Below are 23762 nucleotides of genomic sequence, written 5' to 3'. Positions count from 1 at the left end.
TCATTCCTCCCTTGTCTCATTTATTAGCTTGATACTCCGCAAGCCAAACCAAGGCCAAAAAATAATGTGGATATTTGAGTAAATTATGCAGTTTCTCTCGGACTCTCATGGCACCCTTTTACCGCTGCTACAGCGTGGGCTTAACTGCACTGAAGTTAAGGAAGTCTTTCATGTAAACAACAAACACATCCATTGTCTGGCCATGGAAACGCTACAAGATCACAACCAATGTCGAGTGGCAGAATTAAACACCAAAGAAAAACAAAATTCTATTGTAAAGGAACTTATAGTTTTGCACCTTGCACTCAAGTAAATAGAAACAACATTCAGTAACTTGCTGTTGTTGTTGACTTTCACATGCTGATTGTTTTGCAGATGTAATCTATGCGACTGGACCAAGAAGGAATTCATTGTTTCAGAAAAGCATGAAGAACAGTGTATATATCCCAGTCAAATAACCATGTGTGTGTCCTGGTGTGTGCTGCTCTGTCAGGGAGGCCACACAGGTGTGATCCGTGATACATATCTAATACACATGCTCTAATTTCACATTACTTTTTCAAATGCATTGGTGCTAATGATGCCATGGTTTTGTAATATATTTTAATGTGATGAAATTGTATATTTAATTGAAAATGTATGCATTGCACTTGGGCTACTGTAAAAAGGCATTACACAGTGTTTATTTTGATATCTGTTAGGAGTGTGTGGATGATTAACCTCATTTGCTGTGCCAAACGTTTTATGAGATTTTGTGCTTTGAAGCTGTTTCCACAGATCGATGGCGGCATGTTTGTAATTCTGGTGACATCTGTCGGTGCATCTGTTAAAAGAGAAACTCCCCACAGTTCTCTTCAGAGCCACCAGGAGGCAGTGTGGTACTGCTCATCATGTGAACGTCCACTGCAAAACAAAATCTGTAAAAGTGAAATAAGAGAATATTTTGGCAAAGTGTGTCTTGTTCACTGGTTTTCAGAAATTCGTTTGTTGCAGAGAATAGTTTATAATTTTTGCACCAAACATAGCATCAGCCAGAAATAATGATCCATTTATAAACATTACAAATACATTTTTTATTCCATCACATTTTTAAGTGATGGAATAAAATGTGCAACTACAACTTGTTTCACAGATGTAATGAAGGCAAAATAAACTGAAAATGTCTTTTCACATCTGTTAACTGCATGTTTCTCATCCCAGAGTAATTCAAGATGTCACTGTGGAGCAGTTGGGTGACACCTCCTGGTTCCAAAGTGAAGATGGACTCCAGAGAAAAAGAGAGAGGTGTGACCTTTGGTTTGTGATCTCGCAGCCAACCTGTTAAATATTTATCTTGGATGGCAGAGCTGAGAGCTGCTTCTGGACTCGGGCTGCGGGAATCCAGCAGGCGTCTGCAGACTAATATCTCTGGACAAGGAAACATGGGAGTGAGAACTGACAGATAAACCTCTCAGGGGCTTAACAAAAGCCTTGCACCAGCTGATCTACTACGATGACACTGTGGACTTAAAAAGGAAAGCAGTAGCACTACTTCCTTTGGCTTTGCTGCAGGGATTTTCTCATACAGGGTGAGTAAGTCGGGTCTGGTACTGGAACAGAACATGGAAACACTGAGACTTCTCTGAGCCTCTCAAGTCTTTGCTTATGTGTGGGCTTTAGCATATGTGTATATGCATTTGTACTTGGAAGTTCACTGAGGAATAGTGTTTCCTGGATGTACAGATTGTCCTTGCAAACTGACAGGTGAGCAGGACAACTAGAGAGCTTCTGGATCTCATAGAAGAGTGCCTTTTGTGCTTGATATGAATGTGACAGACACAACATCTAAAGACTTAAGATGGGGATTAGACAATGTTTAAATAATGTGTCACCTGGGTCTTTTTTTTTTTTTTTTTTTTGGGATAGCTGTGGAAAACTGCTCTTCCATAGAATGTTAAACACTAGAGGGCGGTGCCATTGAGCCAGGGCCTGTATGGGAATCTCTATTATTTCCAGCTGTGGATGGAAACTATTACCGAGCGCCTTCTCCCTGATGAGCTTCACAGTGCGTGCTCACACACAGACATGCAAACATGAAGCCATAGACACACAGATACACACGCCTACAGACGCTCAGTCAAATATTCAGACCCACTTTGAATCATTCAACAAAGATAAAAGAAACTCTGTTGGTCTGAGGAAGAGAAAGAAGGGAGAGAGAGAGAGAGAGAGAGAGAGAGAGAGAGGAGCAGCAGTGGTTCCCTCCTTCTTTTTTCATTCACTTCCTCTCTCCCTCTGCACTGAGGAGACCTCACTGCTCAGCCCGCACTCGCCTGTAAGTACTGCACAACTTGTGCCGCCACTTCTCACCGTGACTAGAGCAAGGGTTAGTCTCACAAGGAAAGAAATACTCTGAATTCAGAAGAAGCTTTTCCTGCCTCTGCTTCTGTCATGTGACTGACTTTGTAGTCTTGATTTGGTAGTTTTGGGTTACATTTTTGATTTGAATGGCATCTCTTCTGACACAGATTTCAGCATCATGTTGTTGTTGCCATCCTTCATCACTGGATTTTTAAATCACTGGAAACCACTGTGACAAACATGATAGGGATGTTTATCTGTTTATCTGTCATTGTTGTGGTAGCTATTTTTTATTCTCAGTACATTATTGAGCAACAGTTGAGTAGTTATATAAAGGAGGGATGTGAGGAGAACTTTACTACAGTAGATGCCAAGATTTTTATTGTCTGTGGTTTCAGGAGATGTTTATCATCAGCCCTCTGTCCAAAAACTGCCTCCTGTTGTGGCTTTAGTTGTTGTTTTGTTCTGAAACATTTTAGCTTGTGAATATTTTCCTGTTATAAATGTTCTCATTCATTTTTTTTTGTCACAAACTTCTCAAGATAAGCAACCTAAGAGCAGCAGGTCCCATGAGGATTCATGACTGTATTAAAGATGTTTGTCCTCGTCAGCAGTCAACAGTGCGACCCAGAGACATCCTGGGACATGCACAGCTCAGAAAAATGTTGTTTACCGCTAAAATAAACCCTGATGGTTTTGTGTTTGCTCTCAGAGACATTCCACAAGCCCTACCTCAGAGCTCAACCTGTGGTACAAATGACACATGCGGTGTTGTATGATGTACAGAGCTTCTTATCTGTCCTCCATGGTTATGATGATGCTTGTTTACCTGTTGGCTGATATCGCTTCAGTTACATTTTCCTATTTGAAGATAACTTTATCTTGTGATTCTTGCAGACTTGCTGTCTCTTGTTTCCTCAGAGAATAGAGAGGAGCTCGTAGTTAAAAAAAAAAAAAAAAGCCCAGGGCTATAGTCATCAAGTGATGTAGTTTTTGATTATATAACACATTTACATCATGGCTTATTCACTAGCTGGAATCTTTGGCTGTCAGGCTTTTTAATGAGCTTCTGTAGTAACACACTGGCACATACCAGTCAGTGTGTGAAAGGACACTGGTTGGCCTTTACAGTGTACTGGAATCCATCCATCTGAGACAGACTGAGGTAAAACATCATGAATCTTTCCTGACAATGTTTCTCTGTAATAAAAATGGATGGTGGATGGAAGCCTTGTGTTTGTTTGGTGAACAGGCAAAGTGAACAAGGATCCGGTGTGTGGGAGAGGTGTCGAGTCCCAGGCCAAAGCTGCAATCACCTCTTGCGTGATTACCTCATTTAGCTGCAGAGTGACAGGGTGTCAGATGTGGTCACAGCGGGGTGAAAGTCTGCTCCAGCAGGGACACACATTATGAAGGGAGCCTCCGCCTGAAGCCTGCGCTGCCCAGCTTACCCTTCAGGTTCAGCGACTCAACCGTTTGGCAAAAACAACCCCTGTGAGGAATACAGGCTCGGTAAATGGATATCTGCCCTGCTCTACCAAGCCAGACCACTGAATTATTAAAAAGAGCTGAGTCCTTCAGTTTCAAGTTGGAACTGGCCAGCACACACACACACAGGCATGTACTTTCAAACAAATGGATGGACCGCTGACTAGACCCTGTGACGTGCTATTCTTTGTCTTGTCTTTAGTTTATTGCTGGTTCGTTGCATTTGTTAGCAGGTGACTGGTTCACTCACCTGCAATGTGGACCTTGTAACCCAGTGTACCTGCTGCAGAGTCAGTGCCAAAACAAGCCTGTCAGCAGGTTAGATTTCAGGTTTTGCAGTGTTTGTCTTCATTGGCAAGAAATGCAGGAAAACTGGAAATCCTGGTTTTATTTGGGCAAGTACTGTACGCAAGAGCAACAGTGGGATTTGAGAATGTGCTTCATTCCTTTTTGACTGTTTGTTGGCTCCGTGGTTTGACCAACCATCCAGCCGGAATTTGACTGACTTATCAGTGCACAGACCGAATCTCCTACTTTGAATACTGAGCCGTTAAAAGTGCAAAACGTGTCAGTGTCTGATCATTTCCTTTAGCATTTCACATCCAACAGTATGGCTAGTTGTGTGTGTGTGATCATGGGAGAAAAGTCAGCAGGACTTGTGGTGTCAGTGGTCGACTATATGTTGGAGAGTAATGTCTCTGAAACGCTTCCAAGGCTACTGAAACAAAAAGAGCTCCTATTCTTCCTTCATGCCTTTAGCTAGGCAGAGACCTGGCCTTTGCACACACACACACACACACACACACACACACACACACAGAAACACACACACAAAAGAAGAGGGAGGCATGGGAGAGATAAAGTTAGGAGGGGGTGTCATGGAGTTACTGGTCAGTGTCTGGGAGGTGGAGGTGATGAACTATGTGCATTCCCCTTCGGTTAACCCTGTGCTGTGAAATATCACCTTATCGCAACAATAGGGCCGCTTCACTGGAGGAGGTGCCCCGGACTGACAAGCCAAGAGCAGGGTGGCTTTTGAACAGGGGCCGAAGTGGGTTGCTATGGCGATGCCTGTCAACCGGGGAAGTCCTCCGTGGAGGCAGTCAGAGCAAGGGCTGGGAGTGAGAGAAAGAGAGAGAGAGAGAGCAAAAGAGAAAGAGAGAGCTTGTGTGTCCTGGCTAGTTTCATGACTGAGAGAGAGAAAGAGCAGGGAAGGTCTACAGCGTGGTTTACATGGGAGACAGAGGGAGAGAGAGAGGTATTGAGGTGCCACTTTGAAGGTGAGTACACTCTTTCCATTTAGATCGCAGGGAGTGATCTTGAACAATGTGACTCTACAGGAACTTATGTCTGCTTGGCTGTTTTGCAAGTGTGTTTTTTAAGGTTGAGTAACCTGTCACCTCCCAGGTTGGTGCTGACTGCTCAGGGCTTACACACTGCCCCACAGGATTAGTGCTGCAGACTCTCCCAGGAGTACAGCGTCTTAAAAAGAGGGATACTCTTGCACAAGTACACCTGAAAACAAGTTGACCTGTGTGATCTGTGGGAGAGGAGCTGTGAGTTTACAGCTGGGACAGAGAGAGAGAGGGAGAGGGACAGAGAGAGGGCACTGTGGGCAGTGTTTCCCAACATGCCATCCCTTGTTGCTCTGCCCCAGTGGGTAGAAAACCTGACAACTGCCTGGTGAGCTGCAGAGAGTCAGAGGAAACCATTTTATTCTGTCAGAAAACTTTCCCATCCCACAGCAGATATCCAGCATATTGGCCCCAAGGACTGTCCAGGCATCACTTGAGGCTCCCCTTACTGTCAGGGTGATTTCCACAGCCGGCTCTGATTCCCTTTGTGATATCACTGAGGGGTCTAGCTGCCAGCGCTCATATCCACAGGCTGCACTCAGCTTTGAAGATGCAAAATGACAGGCGTGAGGATTTGTGACGTTTTTCTCTAGTTACTGTGTTTCCAGTGTGTATTTTGTCATGCTTCGTCTGACAGATTGTTTCAGATACATACTCACACAGAATTATCTTGAATGATATGATGCTTATTTGTTTTAAGAGCAAATCTGATAAAAGTGCACAGGTCTTCAGCTCAGCGTTTGGCTCTTGTTAGAGAGAGAGAGAGAGAGAGAGAGAGAGAGAGAGAGAGAGAGAGAGAGAGAGAGAGAGAGAGAGAGAGAGAGAGGCTGTGATTTACTGCCGTGCAGCTCCTCCTGGGAACACATCGGCACTCCATTGACAAGAAGCACGCAGACTGACTCCTCCTGTTGCTCAGACTGGAGGAGCACCATACAAGGAGGTGAAATACTTCCCTCCTGATAAATGTGTGTATCCCCCAATAACTGCATATCATAAACTTGCAGCTCCAGGACCTTGTATGGGCTGCGTCCGCACATCTGCTAAGTTGCAGAAGGGCAGCGTGGTTGTGCTATCGACCTCACAGGACCTCTAACATCTCTCACATAACTGCAGAGTGACTCATTTGATGTGTTTAGAAATAAAATGTCCCGCTTTATTTATTCACCAAATGTGCTTGTAATTACCTTTAACCACTTTTTAAGGCAGGATTTTTTCAGATTGATAACCTTGTTATGTAACGCGTTGGGCAGCAGTAAGGTTGTGTTCGTGCAAGTGGGTGATAAGACTTCACCCTTCTGTCTGTCACGTTGTTCTCAGTTGATATCCAGGAAGTAAACACTTCATTAGTAGATCCAAATGTTTACACTTTTTGAAGATTGTACAATATCTCTAAGAGAGTTTAAGCTCAAATGTAATGCAGATCAATGCCTGAGCAAACAAAATGACCACCTTAAGCAAATATTGAGCTCATATTTTGGCCGGTTTCCTTCATGTATATGACTTTAGATCATGTTCATTGGACTGTGTGCAGCAGTTTCCACCTTATGGAGTCAATGATTAACTCTGTGTTTCTGCTCACCAGCCTGCACACGGAAGCAGAGGATAACACTTGCACTAATAAATGGAGATCAATTCATGAGTAATGGTTTTATTTGTTTTATTTAAGTCCATTGTCCCTGCAACACATTCTCTGATGCCACTTGCTTGTACAGATGATTTATGGACAACATGATTTTCTCTCTGACCACAAATCATTACTTTCCTGATCCAGCAGGTCACCGAAGTTCACTGTGACAGTTATTCATTAGGGCATGTGTGGTCACCTTGACAGCCTGGTTCTTAGTGAGAACAATGCAAGAAGCTCTGTATGAGCAAGAGGGTCACCATAGGTCAGGGTCTTCTCCAAAGGACTTGGACTCATACTTCAGCGGAAGAAAGAAAAAAGAGGGAAATTCAATGACTAATGAGTGTTGAGAAATGTTCACTTCATAGCAGGTTCACTTGTTTAAGTTGACACTGAATTACAACCATATGGCAAATGGTTTTGTCTTTTCACTCATTTTTGATTAATTAAGTTTTTTTTTTTGCAATAGTGTTACGATTACATTACAATTGTGTTGCTGTTCCTGGCTGTGGCAACCTCCCATTGTGATTTACAGGAATCACAGGGGTGTGGTGAAGTTCACTGACCTTGTAGCTGCTGAGTAGGTCTGCTCTGGCTCAGCAACTTCAGATAATAGTCTGGTTCCTCATCCACTCCTTTCGCATCAAAAAGGAGAAGAAAAGAAATGCTTATGTCCAACTAAACTAAGTAGAATATGTCACAGCCCAAATGTTTAATTGACTAAGCTGTATAGACTTCTTTTTCTAGGATTAGTTTATAGAGTTTAACATCTGGTCCAGTGCTTCAAGAGACCGGATGAGTTTCCTGGGAACAGAGGCAGAGATTTCCATACCAAAATCCCTTGATTCTCATTTTGCAAGTCCTCAGTTACCCTGAGCTGGACGAAATGTAAAGCAAGAGTAGCATGCTACATGAGAAGCAACGTGTTTTCAGCGAGCTGGAAGTGTAACAGGCTGTTGTTGTGAAAGCATGTCTAAAGCAGGACATCATCTCATCTTCATCTGAGGCACACGTGGGCCTTTTATGGCTCTGTTTTTCTTCCATCACAAAACTAATCCAGTGGTGATAATGGACCTCTCACCTAGCAGGGGTTTTACTTGTAAATACGCGGCCTATGACGTCCACATGTTTCAGAGAGATAGCATCAAGGTGCTCACACGCCGCCAATTCTAAAACCTTGTCTCTACATGAAAGCTTATGGCTGCCTCCGCCGTTGAGTCTCTGTAATTACATAAGAATGCACCGGGCGTTCAAGGCTAACCCAGGGAGAGCCAAACTTCTGGACAGGGATTTTCTTGCTAGATATCAACACTGATTTTTCCTTATTAGGCAGCATTGTGTTTGGTGATCTCGAAGGGGGAATGCGTGCGGTGCTGGAGTATTTCTCTGTTGGATTTTTTGTTCCCCAGAGAAATGAGACACAGAGACACTGTTATGACATGAGCTTACTCATCAGGATGCTACTTCGATGAAGCAGGGGAATTTCTGCTTTTAGGCCTCTGAGTGGAAGGAGCTCCAGGGTCAACTTTTTAATACTAAAACAAAAACAAAATAATACATAATTCTTATAATGTTAAGGCAAATTAGACTTTTATTAGTTTATTTACAAGAGAACAACAATTCAGTCCCACAGAGAAATAATAAACCCTGTGTTACAATCTGTGGGTGTTGAGTTTAGGAGGCAGTGAGTGGGGGGAATCTATGTATCTATGTAATCTATAATTCTATATCTTATTTATAATTTTTAAAATATATTTCATGTAACCACACCCATTGTGAAATCCATGATTATGACAAGCAGAGCGCAGCTGTCATAGAATCCAGCAGCTGCTGCTGCTGACCGAGTGGCAGCAGTGTGTGAGGTAAAAAAGGAAACTTTTTGGCTTCCTGAATTAAACACACTTGTGTTCTTGAGAATTCCAGTGAATTACTCACCCTGACATTTGTTCATCAGTGCGATGGGGCCTTTAAAGCGAACAGCAGGCTGCTTGGGGGAGACCTGGTGTAAATGCAGACTGGCCATTTTGTGTAGATGCTGCTTGTTTTCAGTGTTGCCTATTGTTAGACAGATAATCAACTGTCTGTGATTGCTTTGGGCGATGATTGGTCATTTGTCATGCCTGAGCAGTAATGGTATTGTTGTAGAAACAATCCTCCAGTTCCCATATTTTTCCTATTATGTAATGCCATTTATTGGGAGATGATGACTCAATCTGACTGACACCCTTGTCTGGAAACTGGAACATTGATTCTTGAGTCATCACACAGGCTCTGTGCTGTCTCCTAACCCCTGTGCACAGAGATACAGAGTGTGTATAGTCTTCTCAGTCTTGACCACAGCGATCACAGACTCTGATGCTCAGCTGCAAATATCACATGGAAAACTCATCAGTGTAAACTGTGTTGGGCAGCTCTCAGCCTGTAGTAGCCTGGCCCACATTTGGTCATTACTTTCTTGCCAAACTACAAAGTAAGTTTGAAAAAAGAACCTAATGCTAATATTAAAACTAATACTTGCTTCAACAGCAGATATGACCGATGTTTTTTTCTTGTTTTGACCACAGTCCGTGTGCACATAGACTAAGAATTACTTTACATCTTGCTTCTGCAGAGGCCATCATTGTAGGGATGCAGGGCTGTACGTTGGCCTTGGTTTCTTTGCCTACACTGTTATTATGGGCCATTTAGCCACTGTAGATGAGAGGTGTCCGCCTCATACAGGAGCGGAAATGTCCTCCCCCTCGTTTTCCCCAAGCCTTTGATGTTGAAACAGCAGGCCTGATCTGTTTTTCTGAGGTGCAATTGATTGGAAGCCGGTCTCCACTTTCAGTAGCTGACCTTCTACATCATCCAGTCCCCTCAAGTCCAGCTTATTACAGCATTGTATGACTGGGAAGAATGAGGCAGTCATGTGAGTCACACTCATTGTTTTGGGTGGATTTTTCCATGGCAACAGGGAAAAAGTGTGTGACGCTCACTTTCCCTCTTTGGAATAGTAGTGGGATGGGATAATGGAACAGTTGTCAGGTCGGCCTGGACGTAAAATGTGATTTATGACAAAGAGGCTTTGTGGAGCCCCATGCAACTCAAAGGGTTAAAGAGGACACGTCACAAGATTCAGAATAAAAATTTAAGACATACAATTTTCAGATTTTTCTGTTATCTTCACAAACATTGATTTGATATCTGCAATTTTAAGAAGTGACACATCTACAACCTTTAAAGGTCCTGAAAACCTATTTTCTCTTTCAGCTTGTAATTTGAGCAAAGCAGTTCTAATGAACCTACAGTTTTCTGCCTGAGAGAGAATAGTTTTAGTTTTCAGTTTAGATTTCATGAAATTTCCTAGCAACAATCAGGATATAGCAACATGCGACTGCTGCTGTTTTAGTCAGGATATCATCTCATCTTCTATTTTATTTTATATATAGAAACACTTAAGGGCTGAAACAAGGTTTTTGGGGGATTTAATGCTCTGAATAACAGTAAAAGTAAAGTAACTGTAAGGAGTAAAATTTCTACAGAATAATTCTAACAATAACAACAAAAGAAGACAATAAGAAATTGCAGCTCCTCTGGAAACTATTATTTGAAACTGTAATTTCAAATAAAAATGTCTGCATTTTGTCTTTGCAGATACTTTTGATGCTGGGGACAAGAATTTGATATCTACAACTCAAGGACCATAACAGATCACATGCAGTCTCAGGTAAACCTTTTTTGAATTAAGCTTAATATCGACACTTCCAACTGTTTGTCAGTGTCTTGAATAAGCACGTTTACATCCAGGAAGAACACTCACAAGTGTCGCACAAGTCAGTCTAGTCCAGCGTCACAAGAACAAGCCTTAGGTACAGATAACAGTTCAACCTTCAGCCACTGTAGATGAGAAGCAGGGGGGCTTTCCCATGACCTCCCTGACCCCCGGCAACCACACAGAGTGACCAAAGCACCTGATTAAAACACATAGTGTTCCAACAGAAGAGCTAGCCTGGCCATCATGAGCATGGTGGGCGGGGTCACCATGGAAACCACAAGACCACTGCTAGTCCTACTGCTGGACTTTGAGGTTGAGATCGACGACCCTTTCCCAACCTCTCTGCCCAGCTCCACCCTCTGGCTGGAGAATAGGGAGGCCTGGTGAATAGGGAGTTAATGGGCTCATAATGGCCCTCTCCTGTTTCAGTGCCCCCACTCTGCACCTTGAATGAGGCCTTTCTGCAGTTGTGGCTAGAGAGATGATGAAGTGGGTGGAACACCACTTCCCACTGGTCCCCGCTTTAAATAAATTAGGGGGCCTTTTCATCAGAGGCTCCCCCACAGAGGTCAGTTCTTCTCTGGAGAATAGCTGGGCTGCTAACAAGTTCACATGACTTCCCATAGAGAATGATGTTTACCCAGGGCCAGCAGGAGGACACGACAAGAGCAAAGTTCACACATTGTTTTTGTTCATCCATATTTTTCATTTCCTGCATGTTTAGCAACTTGCGGAAGTGGTCGGCGATCCAAATGGATCCCGGATTATCTTATCCAGGGAGCCTAGAGTTTCTTCAGGGCAGCAGATGCTAACGTCTCCAGAGATGACCCACGAGGTGGTCATCTCCCCTGGACTCCCTACTCCTCCTCTGAGCCCCTACCGCTCTGCAAGGCTGCCATCTGGAGAGTTCAAGGTATGTATGCACATAAATGTCCTGGAGGCTGTGTTAAAACCATTACTGAGGTTGAGTGCATGGAAATAAACAAGTGCTCCTCCCTGTGGAAATATGAAGCATTACAGGCTATACATCCAAACCATCACACTGAGATATGTTTATTTGGACTGATTTGATTAATTGTGCCTCTCTCAAGATCCCAGCGGTGAATGGAAGTGGCCCAACAACTCTCAGCTTCGGATCATACTATGGCCCCTCACAATCACATGGTAAGAATATTAAAATCTGAGCATCACAGCAGTGCTGGACAACTAAACAATACATTTTCAGGAAATAAATAATAATTTATATTTAACCAAAACATCATGGGAGTGTAGTGTTGCATTTAATGTTTTTTTTATGTGAATGTTAGGCTGGAAACAGAAACTTGAAGAGTCTACATTTTCTGTAGAAAAAAATGCAAAATAGTTTGGCTTTCATGTGATGTGGTAGGATTTAAAAGCAGATTCATGGTTGTATTCTTCACCCGAAATCAACTTAAATCAATAATGAAATGGAACAATACTGTTACTAAAATCACATTGTTGTGACTGTAACGCAGGTGGACTGTCCAATGGTGTCCAAGGCTCTGCCACTTTACCACGCAGCTGGACCCCAACCAGAGAGGAGAGGCTTATCAAGTTCTCGGGAATAGGTCCAGTGGATGAAACTGGAATGCCCATTGCCTCCAGATCCGTAAGACCAAAAAAAAAAAAAAAAAACTGCTTCAAACACAAGCTTTATTTTTATTTATTTATTTATTTATCTTTTTTCTTTTCTTTTTTTTTTAAACCTTCCTGTTATATTCGATGTGTTGCATTTCTCAAAGCCTTATTCGAGAGGTTTGTTTACTTTCTGCACCTCCCCTCTCTTCTAATACCAGAGTGTGAACAAGCCAAGAGACTGGTACAAGAGCATGTTCAGACAGATTCACAAAAAGCCAGAGGGTAAGGACATTCCTCCTCCTCCTCCTCCTCCTCCTCCTCCTCCCCTTCTCCCACACTCAGATCCAGAGTGAATTCCTCTCTGTCAGTATCAGGTACTCCTAAGGTGATCCAGATTACTGCAGAGGCAAAATAAGACATGATGAAAGAGCCATAAAATCTTATGTCATTTCGTTTTATTAGCTCTGACAAAATTCCAGCTTCTTATCTCAGCTCCTCCCAAATCTAGCTGTTCATTTGTCTCTATTACGTGTTGCGTAATAGAGACACATTCCCTGGTATTTGTGTGGCTAATGGCAAAATCACAGCACAGAGGTGTGTTTCAGTGGATCACTCTGGATCTGTTCTGTTTCAGAGGAATATTTTCAACTCTTTGCCTCTGTGATTTGTCTTCTTAAATGATACTGGATTATCATGTGAACTTACAACTTATGGAGGTGCTACTGATGATCTTTGGGAGTGCATATTGTCATATTGTACAACCATATTGTATTAGAGAATGAAATAGAAATGTATAGCTATGATATTTTTGATTGAATGATCTATATAAAGTACTAATGTTTTATAAGTCTTAAAAAAGTGTCTCTGTTGTCCTTGTATACCAGAACCTGAATTGGAGGATTCAGAGCAGTGGTCAGCTGAACGTAAGTGAATCTGCCAAAGTCAACACTGTTGTTCTGTCCATGGATATATAATCAGTTTATACTTAAGACTGACCTGCACTGATCTGCTGATTTGCAGGGCTCCAGTTATCTGCCAACGCAGAGGAAAGTAATGACACAGACAAGAATCTCTTCAGACTGACACCGTATGGAGCTCTACCAGATTGGTGAGTTTAAGCTGATTTCAACCGTTTCAGGGTCACAGGGAGGCTTAGCATATCCCAGCATGCACTGGAAGGGAGATGGGGCAAACTGGCACACATAGCACATGTAGAGAGACTGACAGTCACTCACTCTTATACCTTTGGCAATTTCATAAAGTACTGAGCCAACCTGAGCTGTATGTTTTTTAACTGTGGTGAGAAAATTAAAGTCAAAGACCCATAACGTGAATGTACACACAGAGGCAGGAGTCAAAATAAAAAGGAACAGAGATTTTATGAAATATTCTTTGCTTCTTGCTAAGAGATAGATGAGAAGATTGATATCACTCTCACTTCTGTACTCTAAGACTGCAAACATGTAGAAACTGTTAGATTTAAATGATTAGAAAGAGAGGAGATTTATACAGTATATACACTCAAGTTTGTGTGTGTATTGCAGATTCTAATTTCTTTCAACTCCTAGAGGTAGAATAGACTTATATGCATTTCTTTCTCACATCAGATAAAGACTGCAGGTGACGTCTTTACCTGAATACCAGCTAAAACTCAGGCCAAGAGCAGTGGAGGGAAAACGTGTGGGAGAGACAAGTTTGGATTTGTTGTTACAGGCGCTCACAATGAAACCATGATTAAGTTGCTGTCCACGATGTGTGTGTCTGTGTGTGTGTGTTGTGGTGTAATGTTTCAGGAGTGAGGATGTAGATAAGCTGACAGACCCAGGAAAGCAGCACCCTCAACCCAAGAGCATATTCGACTTTGAGCCCGGAAAGAGCACCACTTCAGAGAGCCAAAGCCAGGTACGACCTCACATGCAGTCAGAGTTTAAAAATAAGTTCTGATATCACTCTGAGTCCAGCAGAGAAAAAAAGAAATGCTTCTGCATGATTCTTTGACCTCTCGATTTATTCAGCATTGTTGTTGACTCTGAGGAATTCTTTTTGGAGTCTTGCGGTGTTTTCCCAGAGTGGGGCTCAAGAACAGGTTTGAGGATGGGCACCTTTTCTTTAAAGGATTACAGTCTAAGTCCTCGTATTTCATCTTCTCACGCAAGGTTTCTAATAACTTGTGAATGTGGTCATTCACTGGTGTACCTGCTGCTCACCACCAGCTGTGCCCACTCCTCCTTTTATTCTTTCATTCATTTATCTTTTTGGACAAGAAAAGACATGATCTAAGTATTTTTATTATATTCTATCAGGTATTGTACTTAAAGACTGATTTACAAGCCGGCGAGGCTGACACTTTGACTCATGCAGTATTTATTTACCGCTGGGGTTGTAATTTATTGTCTTGCTTGTAACTGAGTGTGCAGCCGTTTGTACGTGTCTCTGTGTTCAAACACCCCTGGTGAGTTACAGAGCGTCGTCTCTAAAGTTTTTTTTCAATGGCTCTTGCAATGTTGTCCCAGATCTGGTGCATATTGTGCCTTGTGTCCGCGCTTGTGAAGAAAAGGAATCTTTGTTTCCACTCCCCCACGGGAGCTGAGGTGTCTTGTGATCCGTATTATGGTGTTAACCTCTTGTGGTGTATAATGGCTCACAGCATGGAGACTTATTTCATTTCCTCTTTATGACAGCGGCCCATGTTCTATCCCCTGGACAGTATTTAGAAAACCGGCACACAGACCATATCAGGTGTTGCTTCACAGTGACATTATGGTCTGTGACTGTAGTGAGGACAGCTTGGGGAAGGTTTTGGCGTTCAGAGAGACACATTCAGCCAATGTTTTACAAAAAAAACCCTGAAAATGGAGCAGGGGGTCTGTGGTTCTCACCAGCACAGCCTTTTAAAGTAATGCTGGATAGAATCAGCTGCTCGTATTTGCTTGTGTGCTGCTTGTATTTTTCACCCTTTTAAGAGAGGGTGAAAGCAGCATTGGATGGCTAGATAAATCAAAGAGTTTCCTAGTTGATGAATAGTAGTAGTAGTAGTAGCAGTAGTAGTAATGGTTCAAGCCATTAGTTGACTGGCCATTGCATGTTTATGATATTAATAAAATGATTTAGATATATATTTTTTGGGGGGGTACCAGAAAATGTTTTGCGTTTTCTGAGAATGTTATAGGTAACATTGTTTACACTGTGCCACGTGTTATAAGAGAAATACAAAACCATAATAATGAGCATATAAAATATGAATTTCACAAGCACACGCAATCTAAAAAACTGCCGGTTAACAAAAAGTGGCAAAAGTGGTAATGAATCTGAATGTGTACGAACAACCAGCCAAGAGAATGAACTTTTTGTTGATGTTTTTCACATCACACAACTTGTAAACTTGTGACACCAGCGTAACTTATAATGAACCTTTACAATATACATTGCATACACAGTGCACAGTGCAAAAAATTGTTGTGGTTCTCTATTACACATGGCAGCACCATTATTTCCAGACATACAGAAACCATTAAAACCTAACTTTATTTAGGAACATGGACCATGTGATCTCATTATAAACTAAAACTAAATTTTGACACAAGGTCTCTCGACAGAGCCTGAGCTACAGCTAAATAAGGCCCAATTTCAAGTAACTGAACTTGGTGCATATTTCCAAACAACTTTGCAAATAAAAAGTTATACATAATCTGTCTTTATGGGCTGCTGGATGTGTGTTACCTGCTTTGCCTAGTTGGCAACATCAGCTTCTGTTTAGTGTTGTGTTTTTTCTGTCCTTAGACTCATCTGTCCCCGAAGAAACAGCCTGAGAAGCCAAAGTCCCCTTCAATTGAGGTGAGCAGCTTTGACACAACTTTAATTTCTGCCTCTCTGCATTCAGTCTACCAAGATTTTATTTTTTACCACTGAAAAGGGATACCATTAACCCCAAAAAACAGACTCAGTGTTATTGTTTTAATTTTGCCCTTCCAACTCCATCATTGCTGGGGCTCAGGCCAGTCTGGTCTCTGAGCTGAGTCGATTTGAGGCTGAGCTGGACTCGGAGATCCAGGGCCTGGAGAGGAGACTTTCCCAGAAGAAGCAGCGTCGAGGCCGGGGTGAGGTACTGAGCCCCCCGTCCTGAATCTCTCTGCTGAAGCACCCCCCCACACCCCACCCCCACCCCCACCCCCCCACACACACCCTCCTCTTCTCCCCATGAAGGCTGTGTGTCTCAGTGAAATCCCTCTGCTTGCTAGCTTTGACCACATATGTTTTTTTTCCTCTCTGACCTGGATGACAGCCTTGAAACCGCCTGCCTGCCTTGCCCTCGGATTGATCTGCTATGTTAATCACCTGCCTGCAAGTCCCCTCCCCCCACCCACCTCAGCAAATGTAGATCTGGCTGCCAAAACAAACAAACAAAAAAAACAAACAAAGATCTTTTGCAATCAGTTTTCTGAAAATCATATTTTTTGACAATGTTGTGTAGAGCTTCCCTTTGTATTCCCATAGTGCTTGTTTTAGAGAGTGATTTGGATGTAATCTTGGCAACAATGTTGTTGATTCTCATGCTATTCCTGATTCTTGTGTGATTAAATCAGCTTTGCAGGCTGTAATTTGACTGAAATCACAGACAACTCAGGCAGATCATGAGTGGTGCTGTTTGTAGCCCGAGGAGGATAGGACCCAGGGGATTTCTTGCTCCTTTGGGAGTGGTCAGCACCTCTACTTTGTCTGAGTTGTTGTGAGATTTCCTCCAAGCTGTGAGATACAGAAGGCTGTGTCTAATGCTCACTGTGCTTGCAGGAGGCCAGAGGCAGGGAACCAGTGACTGCTCCAAAGGCTGGAACTGCAAACTACAGGTCAGTTGACAACATTACTTAAGACAGCAATATGGAATATGATTACTCCACATGATTTTTAACAGGTTATAATGGCATGTTTACTGACCTTTTATCCAAATTTTTATAATTCAAGATAAATTTTCCTCCAATAGATTTCACTCAAAGACTGACTAAAAGTATTTTTTCTGCCTAGCTTATGTTGTATTAAATGACTGATTAGCGATATAACAAACATTTCTCTCAACTGTATTATTGTGCTTAAAGAGCCCGGGTTTGCTTACACATACTAATCAGACAGTTTAAAGTAGATTCACAGCTTTCAGTACTTTTTGGAATTTGTTTTTTCCCCCAAAGTTGTGGCACTTTTCCTGTTACTGCTACAATGATGCAGTTTGTTCACCAACAAGTGGAGTCAGAGAGAAGCTGCCTGAGAAACTTGAAGATTTAACGATAATTAAATGTAATTCATGCTACTGATAAAGGCATTTAACAGTTATTAAAGTGGGTTTATTTTTATTGTGTGGATCATATTATAGTGAGGCATGCAGGGCAGGTTAATAGAAATGCCAGGGTCAATCACCATATAACAGACCCCCTCTGAGCGCAACTGCCCGCCTCTTAATCTACTTTGATATTGCTTCATGAAGTGGGAGTAACTGCCCATTGCTTCCTGCTGTTTTAAGAAACCGAGCACTGTGATTGGACAGAGCAATAATACTTTGCAGTGTACCTGTTAGCTGATCTGGTGCCTCTCTGTGTTAGTCACTCTGTTAAGAAGCTGGTGAACTTTAACAAGCTCAAGTACAGTATTTGTTACTTCAAACAGCAGACAGCATACCACATTTCTCGCCATGTGTGTGACGCATTCTTGGTGAATTTTTGCTGTTGTTTGCTAAGTTGAGCTCATGGGTTTGACCTTTTCTGGTTAAGTGTGCTAAGGTTTTGTTCTTATCAAGAGTTTGGTGCTGAGGACATATACAATTAAAACTTAAAGCAGTAAGAAAATATCAGTTTATTTTTTCAATTTTTACAGTTTCCAGACAAGTATTGTATCTGTGGGCGTCCAGCTGCAATCCCTGGAATACAGATCAACACTGTCTGGAAATATGCAAATCAGTTTGGAGGAAGCCAGGCAGGAAGCTTTGGGTTTTGGATTAATTCTTAACCCAGAAACAACTAGACTTATGACTCTGATCGTGAACAGAGCTTCAGGGTTGTAAAGATAATTTAAGGCCCAAACGTCATCTAAACCATATTGTCAATTCAAGGACAACAACATGAGTCACACAGTCACATCATCTGCATGTCCTTTTTAGCTGTCTGATCGTTTGTCTCATCTCTGTCCAGCGTATGAAAGCCAGCAGCTGCAAACAGATGTGGTGTACAGTAAATCTGCAGGAAAACGCCACACACACACACACACACGCTGTCACCCCACTGTGTGTTTGTTTGTCTGTCCTTTGATGTCATTAGAAACCCCTTATTAGGAGACACAGTGACAGTAATATAAACATGAAAAGCTTATATCTTCTTCACTTTTTCAGCAATTCATCAGCATCAAAGCAGCCTGTCCATCGCTCTGTTGGCACGTCACTGGCTTCCGCTCCCACATATGGTAAACATGGACTTTCTAACTTTTTTTCTTCCCAACACATGTGCACATTGTGATTTTCCCACCAACCCTGCCATGACTTTCAGAATAATTTTTTTTATAAGAGCCCTAGTATTTCTATCAGTACTGTCCATAAGCTTCTTGAACCCTCTGGTCCACTAAAAGACATGTGTATTTACAGTGTACATCCAGTGAGCAGGCACTCATTTAATCAGGCTGCATATACGTGATAAAAGCTCTTAGTAATCTAATGTATTCTGATGGTCTCATGACTCTCTTTCATTGCCTCTGTTGTCCCCTGCTCTGGTATTTCACCTTTTAGATGAGGCTGATGTGAGCACGGAAAGCTTTAGCAGTTTTTTCCTATAGCAACAGAAGGTGCTTTAGATGGGTGGGGAGGAAGCCCACAAAAATAGGAAGTGGAACTTGATTAAAGATTAGCTTTATCCAATTGTTTTTCCTGGAAATTCAAGATCCTTTTTGAACTTAAGTACTACAGCTGCTGAGGCTGTGATTGCTTTTTCATAGCAATGCATTCAAAAACAACATTCACCAGACAAAGAGTGCACATTTTTGACTCAGCTCACCACGCTGTGTCTTTACTTTGTTCCACAGTAGAACGTCTTTCCCCTGCAAATGAAAGAATGGAAATCCCACCTAAGAAAGAAGAGAAAAAGGTATGTTTCTACAACTTACTTTTTACCCAAAAGCCTGGAAAATTGTTCAGAAATCCATTTTGTTATGTGATGATTTTTAGTTGTAGCATTTTGTTTTTGCAATCTGAATAGATACTGAACTGTTCATATGATCACATCGTCTGTACAAATCTTCCCAAAATGTTGAACAATTTTTTGTTTTTTCCAGGTGAAAGCAGCACGAGCCAAGTTCAGTTTCCAGGCTCAGTCACCAAAGTGAGTTACACTGTGAGCTGATAAAATAAATATGCTTCATTTATATTTCTGAAAGTAAACATTGAGTTATAGCAAATTTACATTATATATTTTTTTTTATAAATTCTCTTATTGCTTTCTTCAGGGAGCTCACACTGCAGAAAGGAGACATTGTCTACATCCACAGGCAGGTAGATGCCAACTGGTTTGAAGGAGAACATCATGGGAGAGCTGGCATTTTCCCCACATCCTATGTGGAGGTGAATTTCTTCATGTTACTCATATGATGCTGTTTCTCTGTAATGTGCTTATTATCTAAGGCCATGTAACTAAAAACTCCTCTCTTTGTTCTTCATAGATTCTGCCTCCTACAGAGAAGCCAACACCTATAAAGTCTCCTACTCTACAGGTGTTGGACTATGGAGAAGCTGTGGCTTTGTTCAACTTCAATGCTGACCTACCTGTTGAACTGTCTTTTCGTAAAGTGAGTAAAAATATGGTTTGTGTAATGTAATATGTCACTGGATTCATCATTGGACTTTGTTTAAACAAACAGCCTGGTGGGAAACACTTAGTTGATCACTATGAAGAGTAAAGGTTAAAGAAATGAGATGTTTGATAATGAGAGCTTGTTAATTATGTTATTTAGTGAACTTTAGAGGTATTTATGATAAACTAAGCTAAGCTAAGTAGCTGCTAGTTCTGTCTTCATTTTTACTGAACACACATGAAAATGGTATCCATCCTCTCACTTAACTCATGGTAACAAATCAAATAAGCCTATTTCCTAAAATCCTCAACTATTTTTCAAGATTGCTCTTTTTGTCGTCATGCGTCTGTTCGGGCCAAGAAATGTATGTATAATGCCAAGCTCTGTGCAAGGGTAAAAATCCACTTATAGACATCTCTGAAGCTCACTAATTAACATGTGGGCTAACATAGTTAGTGTTTCATTCCTGGCAACCTTGCTAGCTGACTGTGAACTGTAGCTTCATATTTACCATACAGACAGGATCAGGAGTGGTAATGATTTTCACAATCTCAAGTTTGTTAGAAAATAATGATAAATAATGATTTGTTCAGCCATCAGTGTAAGAACTGACTGATTAATTAGATGTGTGTCTGTTACACAGACATCAATATTACATCTTATTTGAAGATGATATTTTCTCGTGTAATATCTAACTCTTCAAAACTCTGTGTTTTTTTTCCTCAGGGTGAGGTGATCAGTATAACCAGACGTGTTGACGATAAGTGGCTGGAGGGGAGGATCTCAGGGACCAGCCGGAGTGGCATCTTCCCGGCCAGTTATGTCCAGGTCAACAAGATGCCTCGTGTCAAATACTCCACGGATGACTACTCACCAGGCCCCATGTCTCCCGTGTCCCCTGGACCCCAGAGTCCAGGACGACCACTCCACTCACCCTGTCCGCGGTCACCATTGTCCCCTTTCACCCCCACTTCCCTCAGCCCCAAGCCTGAGCACTCCCCCCTAAAGCCGTCTTCACCTATACCTTATGGCAGCCCAGCTTCACAGTCACGCTCCCCCACCCAGACACCTGTACCCAAAGAAACGGCCAATCAGTGGCCACACAGCACCTCCAAAACTGCTTCACCCACCAACCAGAACAACCACTGGTCTGGGACACACTCAGCTAACCAGAGCTCCACAACTAGAGCCGTTTCACCTTCCACTCAGTCGTCTGCGTCTGCACACAGAGCAGGAGCTACCACAGCGAACACCCCCCGATACACTGATCCCTTACAGGTCTGCTCTCACTGCCTCCCTGGGAAAGTCACTGCATGTCTTCACCCGTGGTGTTAATGTTTATGTTGACACTGATGTGACTAATCAATCCGTATTTCATAATGCCTGACATGAGGTTTCTATTTGTTTAGGGTGCAATACCAAACAAGGCTGCTCCATCTAATCCACATGTCAACTCCCTGCCACAAACACAAGTCCCAAACAACCCTGGTTCAACAGTGGTGCAACACCAACCGTACGTCTTGAGATTTAAATGTTTTTATTTGTTCGCACTGATTCCCTCTGGTGAATTTGTTGCTCAGACCATTTGTTTGTCTGTTTTTCTATGCTCTCCATTCTAGATATAAAGCTGTGTATAACTACAAACCACAGAATTCAGATGAGTTGGAGCTCAGAGAAGGAGACATTGTACAAGTGATGGAGAAATGTGATGATGGCTGGTTTGTAGGTAAGGAATAAAGAGATGTATTTTAAAATCACAAAGAATGTAATTCTCAGGGTTTGTTATTCCCTTAATATATTTTCCTGTGGAAACATCATAGTGAAGTGGGACGTTTTGAAAAGATGGGAGACAAATTAAAGAAAAAGTGTCTTGACTGTGGGACACCACGAGCCTCCAGGACAGCGTCAGTGCCTCGACTGGCACTGAAGCAAGCCACATGTTGGAAAAATGGACCATCAAGCTTTTTTTTTCGATTTTATTCTTTTTTTTTCTTTAATTTGTTCCTTCTGTTCATTGTACACCAATGGGGTATCTGTCAGGGACAGGAGGTTTTTTTTATAATACGGACTGTATTAACTGTGAATCCCTAAAGACACACTTGCATGTACTGAAGTAATGTGATTTCTCAGTATGTCTACAGTAACATTTTGCAGTGTAAGTCCCCCCTCTAGTGGACGTCATGAAACACTGCACATGTGATTAGCACAGTGAACTTAAACTGTACATTGTTTTAGATTTAGAATATATACTTTAATCTATTTGTTCCTGTTGTGTGACCACAATGTGTGCTCTGTTCTCTGTAGGTACGTCAGAACGGACTCGTGCTTTTGGGACTTTTCCCGGGAATTATGTGGCACCAGTTTGACTTCCTCACTTCCTGCTTGCCCACATCCATCTCATAAGAGCCCAACTAATCACTCCAGCTCACTCCAACAGATCCTGCTTTGACACCCCAGCATTTCTTCATCCCATTACCCACCACACCCCCAAACCTGGTTTAGTCAGACCCGCATGGTCAGTTTGTTTCCCACAACAGAGGTGAAGGGAGGGACATTGTGTGGTTTCTCACCTCCCTGCATGAGTGTGTGCATGTGTGTGTGTGTGTGTGTGTGCGTGTGTGTGTGTGTGTGCGTGTCTTGCACTGAGACTTGGAAAGTGTTTTCACACACACCACTTGAGAGGAAAGAATGAATGCTGATGATACTGTTTCAGATGCGAAGAATGGTCTTTTTTGTTCCACAACTATTTGCAGCTGCAGGAAATTTGCATTCCTTCCCACTGAACAGCACTGTTCCTTCTGAGGTCCTGATACAGTGTGATGCTGCATTCAGCTTTTTGTCACCACAGTGCCATCACGAACCGCTGCAGAGAGTTTTGAATGAGGATGGCACATTTTTCTAGCATTCTGTTGAATTATTAATGTTTCCTTCAAATATCCCTCCCCTCCCCAGATTTTCTTTCAGATCTCTGAAAATCCCCAGGGCAAGTTTGAGAAAACAGCATGAACGTCTGTGCTTTAAGTACAGCACAGTAAGGGCTCAGACATGTCAAGATAAGTTTACAGCCTTCTACAAGGCTTTGCAGAAGAACAAATATAATTGATGCCTGTATTGGTTTCTTAAGGAAGTTGTTTATTATAGAATATTTGGCTATTTTTTTGGATGACATTTATCCCTCGTAAGCCAAGGAGAGGAACGCCAAAGGTTAAAGTAAAGGTTAAAGTTCTGTGCTGAAATAGAAGTTGCTTTGCTCTGAAATGAAATTTAAAACCTCTGCAAGTTGTACAAGATCATCTGTGTTGAACAGCTCTAACTTAAATCTAGCATGTAGCAAATGGTTGAATGATATTTTCAAGTATTTGAAGTAATGCCATATGTGCCAAGTCTAACCTTTAACAGCATTTTTTTTATATCTCCACTGAACAATCCCAGCTCACTTTGTTTGCTAGTACTGCTTTTACAATGCTCATGCTCACTCCGAAAACAGTATTCAGAAAATCACTTATGTTTGTGCCAGTGCCGCCTTTGATGAGTCTGATCTCTCTAAGCCTGATTAGAAATCCTCATCGTGAAGTCATTTTGCTATTTTATATATTCATGATTTCACTGTAAAAAAAAATTTAGTTGACACAGGAGAAGATTGTACAGACTGTAACCTTTTATCAAAAATTGAAAGTATAATATATATTTGCTTATAAAACAATGTATCTCATATGTATGGTACGCACTTTTTTTTTGAAGCAAGTAGACATTACAGAGTGATATTGAAAGGAGTTTGTGT

At 41.9% G+C, this 23762-nt stretch overlaps 1 protein-coding gene across 7 annotated transcripts; it reads left to right on the top strand.

The window, feature by feature from the left end:
• The first annotated feature begins 1420 nt into the window (after positions 1-1420).
• sorbs3 (sorbin and SH3 domain containing 3) lies at positions 1421-23754 on the top strand. 7 transcript variants are annotated; one of them, XM_041042596.1, is made up of 21 exons: positions 1421-1568; positions 10444-10516; positions 11289-11477; positions 11656-11728; positions 12061-12194; positions 12382-12445; positions 13048-13086; positions 13184-13271; positions 13957-14065; positions 15944-15997; positions 16158-16265; positions 16952-17007; positions 18534-18604; positions 19217-19278; positions 19466-19512; positions 19637-19751; positions 19850-19975; positions 20708-21259; positions 21391-21494; positions 21601-21707; positions 22286-23754. In XM_041042596.1, exons 2-21 carry the CDS (start codon positions 10505-10507, stop codon positions 22345-22347), a joined length of 2172 nt encoding a protein of 723 aa, XP_040898530.1. In that variant the 5' UTR covers positions 1421-1568; positions 10444-10504; the 3' UTR covers positions 22348-23754. The 7 variants fall into 7 exon arrangements, with proteins under 7 accessions (XP_040898530.1, XP_040898531.1, XP_040898534.1 ...); XM_041042597.1 differs by lacking the exon at positions 1421-1568 and adding an exon at positions 2269-2314 and having other exon boundaries at positions 19220-19278; XM_041042600.1 differs by lacking the exon at positions 1421-1568 and adding an exon at positions 2269-2314 and having other exon boundaries at positions 20708-20809.
• The last annotated feature ends 8 nt before the right edge of the window (positions 23755-23762 follow it).

The sequence above is a fragment of the Toxotes jaculatrix genome, chromosome 7 (assembly GCF_017976425.1).
Source record: "Toxotes jaculatrix isolate fToxJac2 chromosome 7, fToxJac2.pri, whole genome shotgun sequence".
In the NCBI taxonomy this organism is placed as follows: domain Eukaryota; kingdom Metazoa; phylum Chordata; class Actinopteri; family Toxotidae; genus Toxotes; species Toxotes jaculatrix.
The sequence above is the reverse complement of the archived record's forward strand: the minus strand, read 5'-3'. Positions and strand labels throughout refer to the sequence as shown.

Bases quoted from the DNA above. Each gene is read 5' to 3' on its own strand.
- sorbs3 (XM_041042596.1), top strand. The intron at 13,087-13,183 runs GTAAGTGAATCT...GCTGATTTGCAG, and splicing joins AGAGCAGTGGTCAGCTGAAC to GGCTCCAGTTATCTGCCAAC. The intron at 19,513-19,636 runs GTGAGTTACACT...TGCTTTCTTCAG, and splicing joins TTCCAGGCTCAGTCACCAAA to GGAGCTCACACTGCAGAAAG.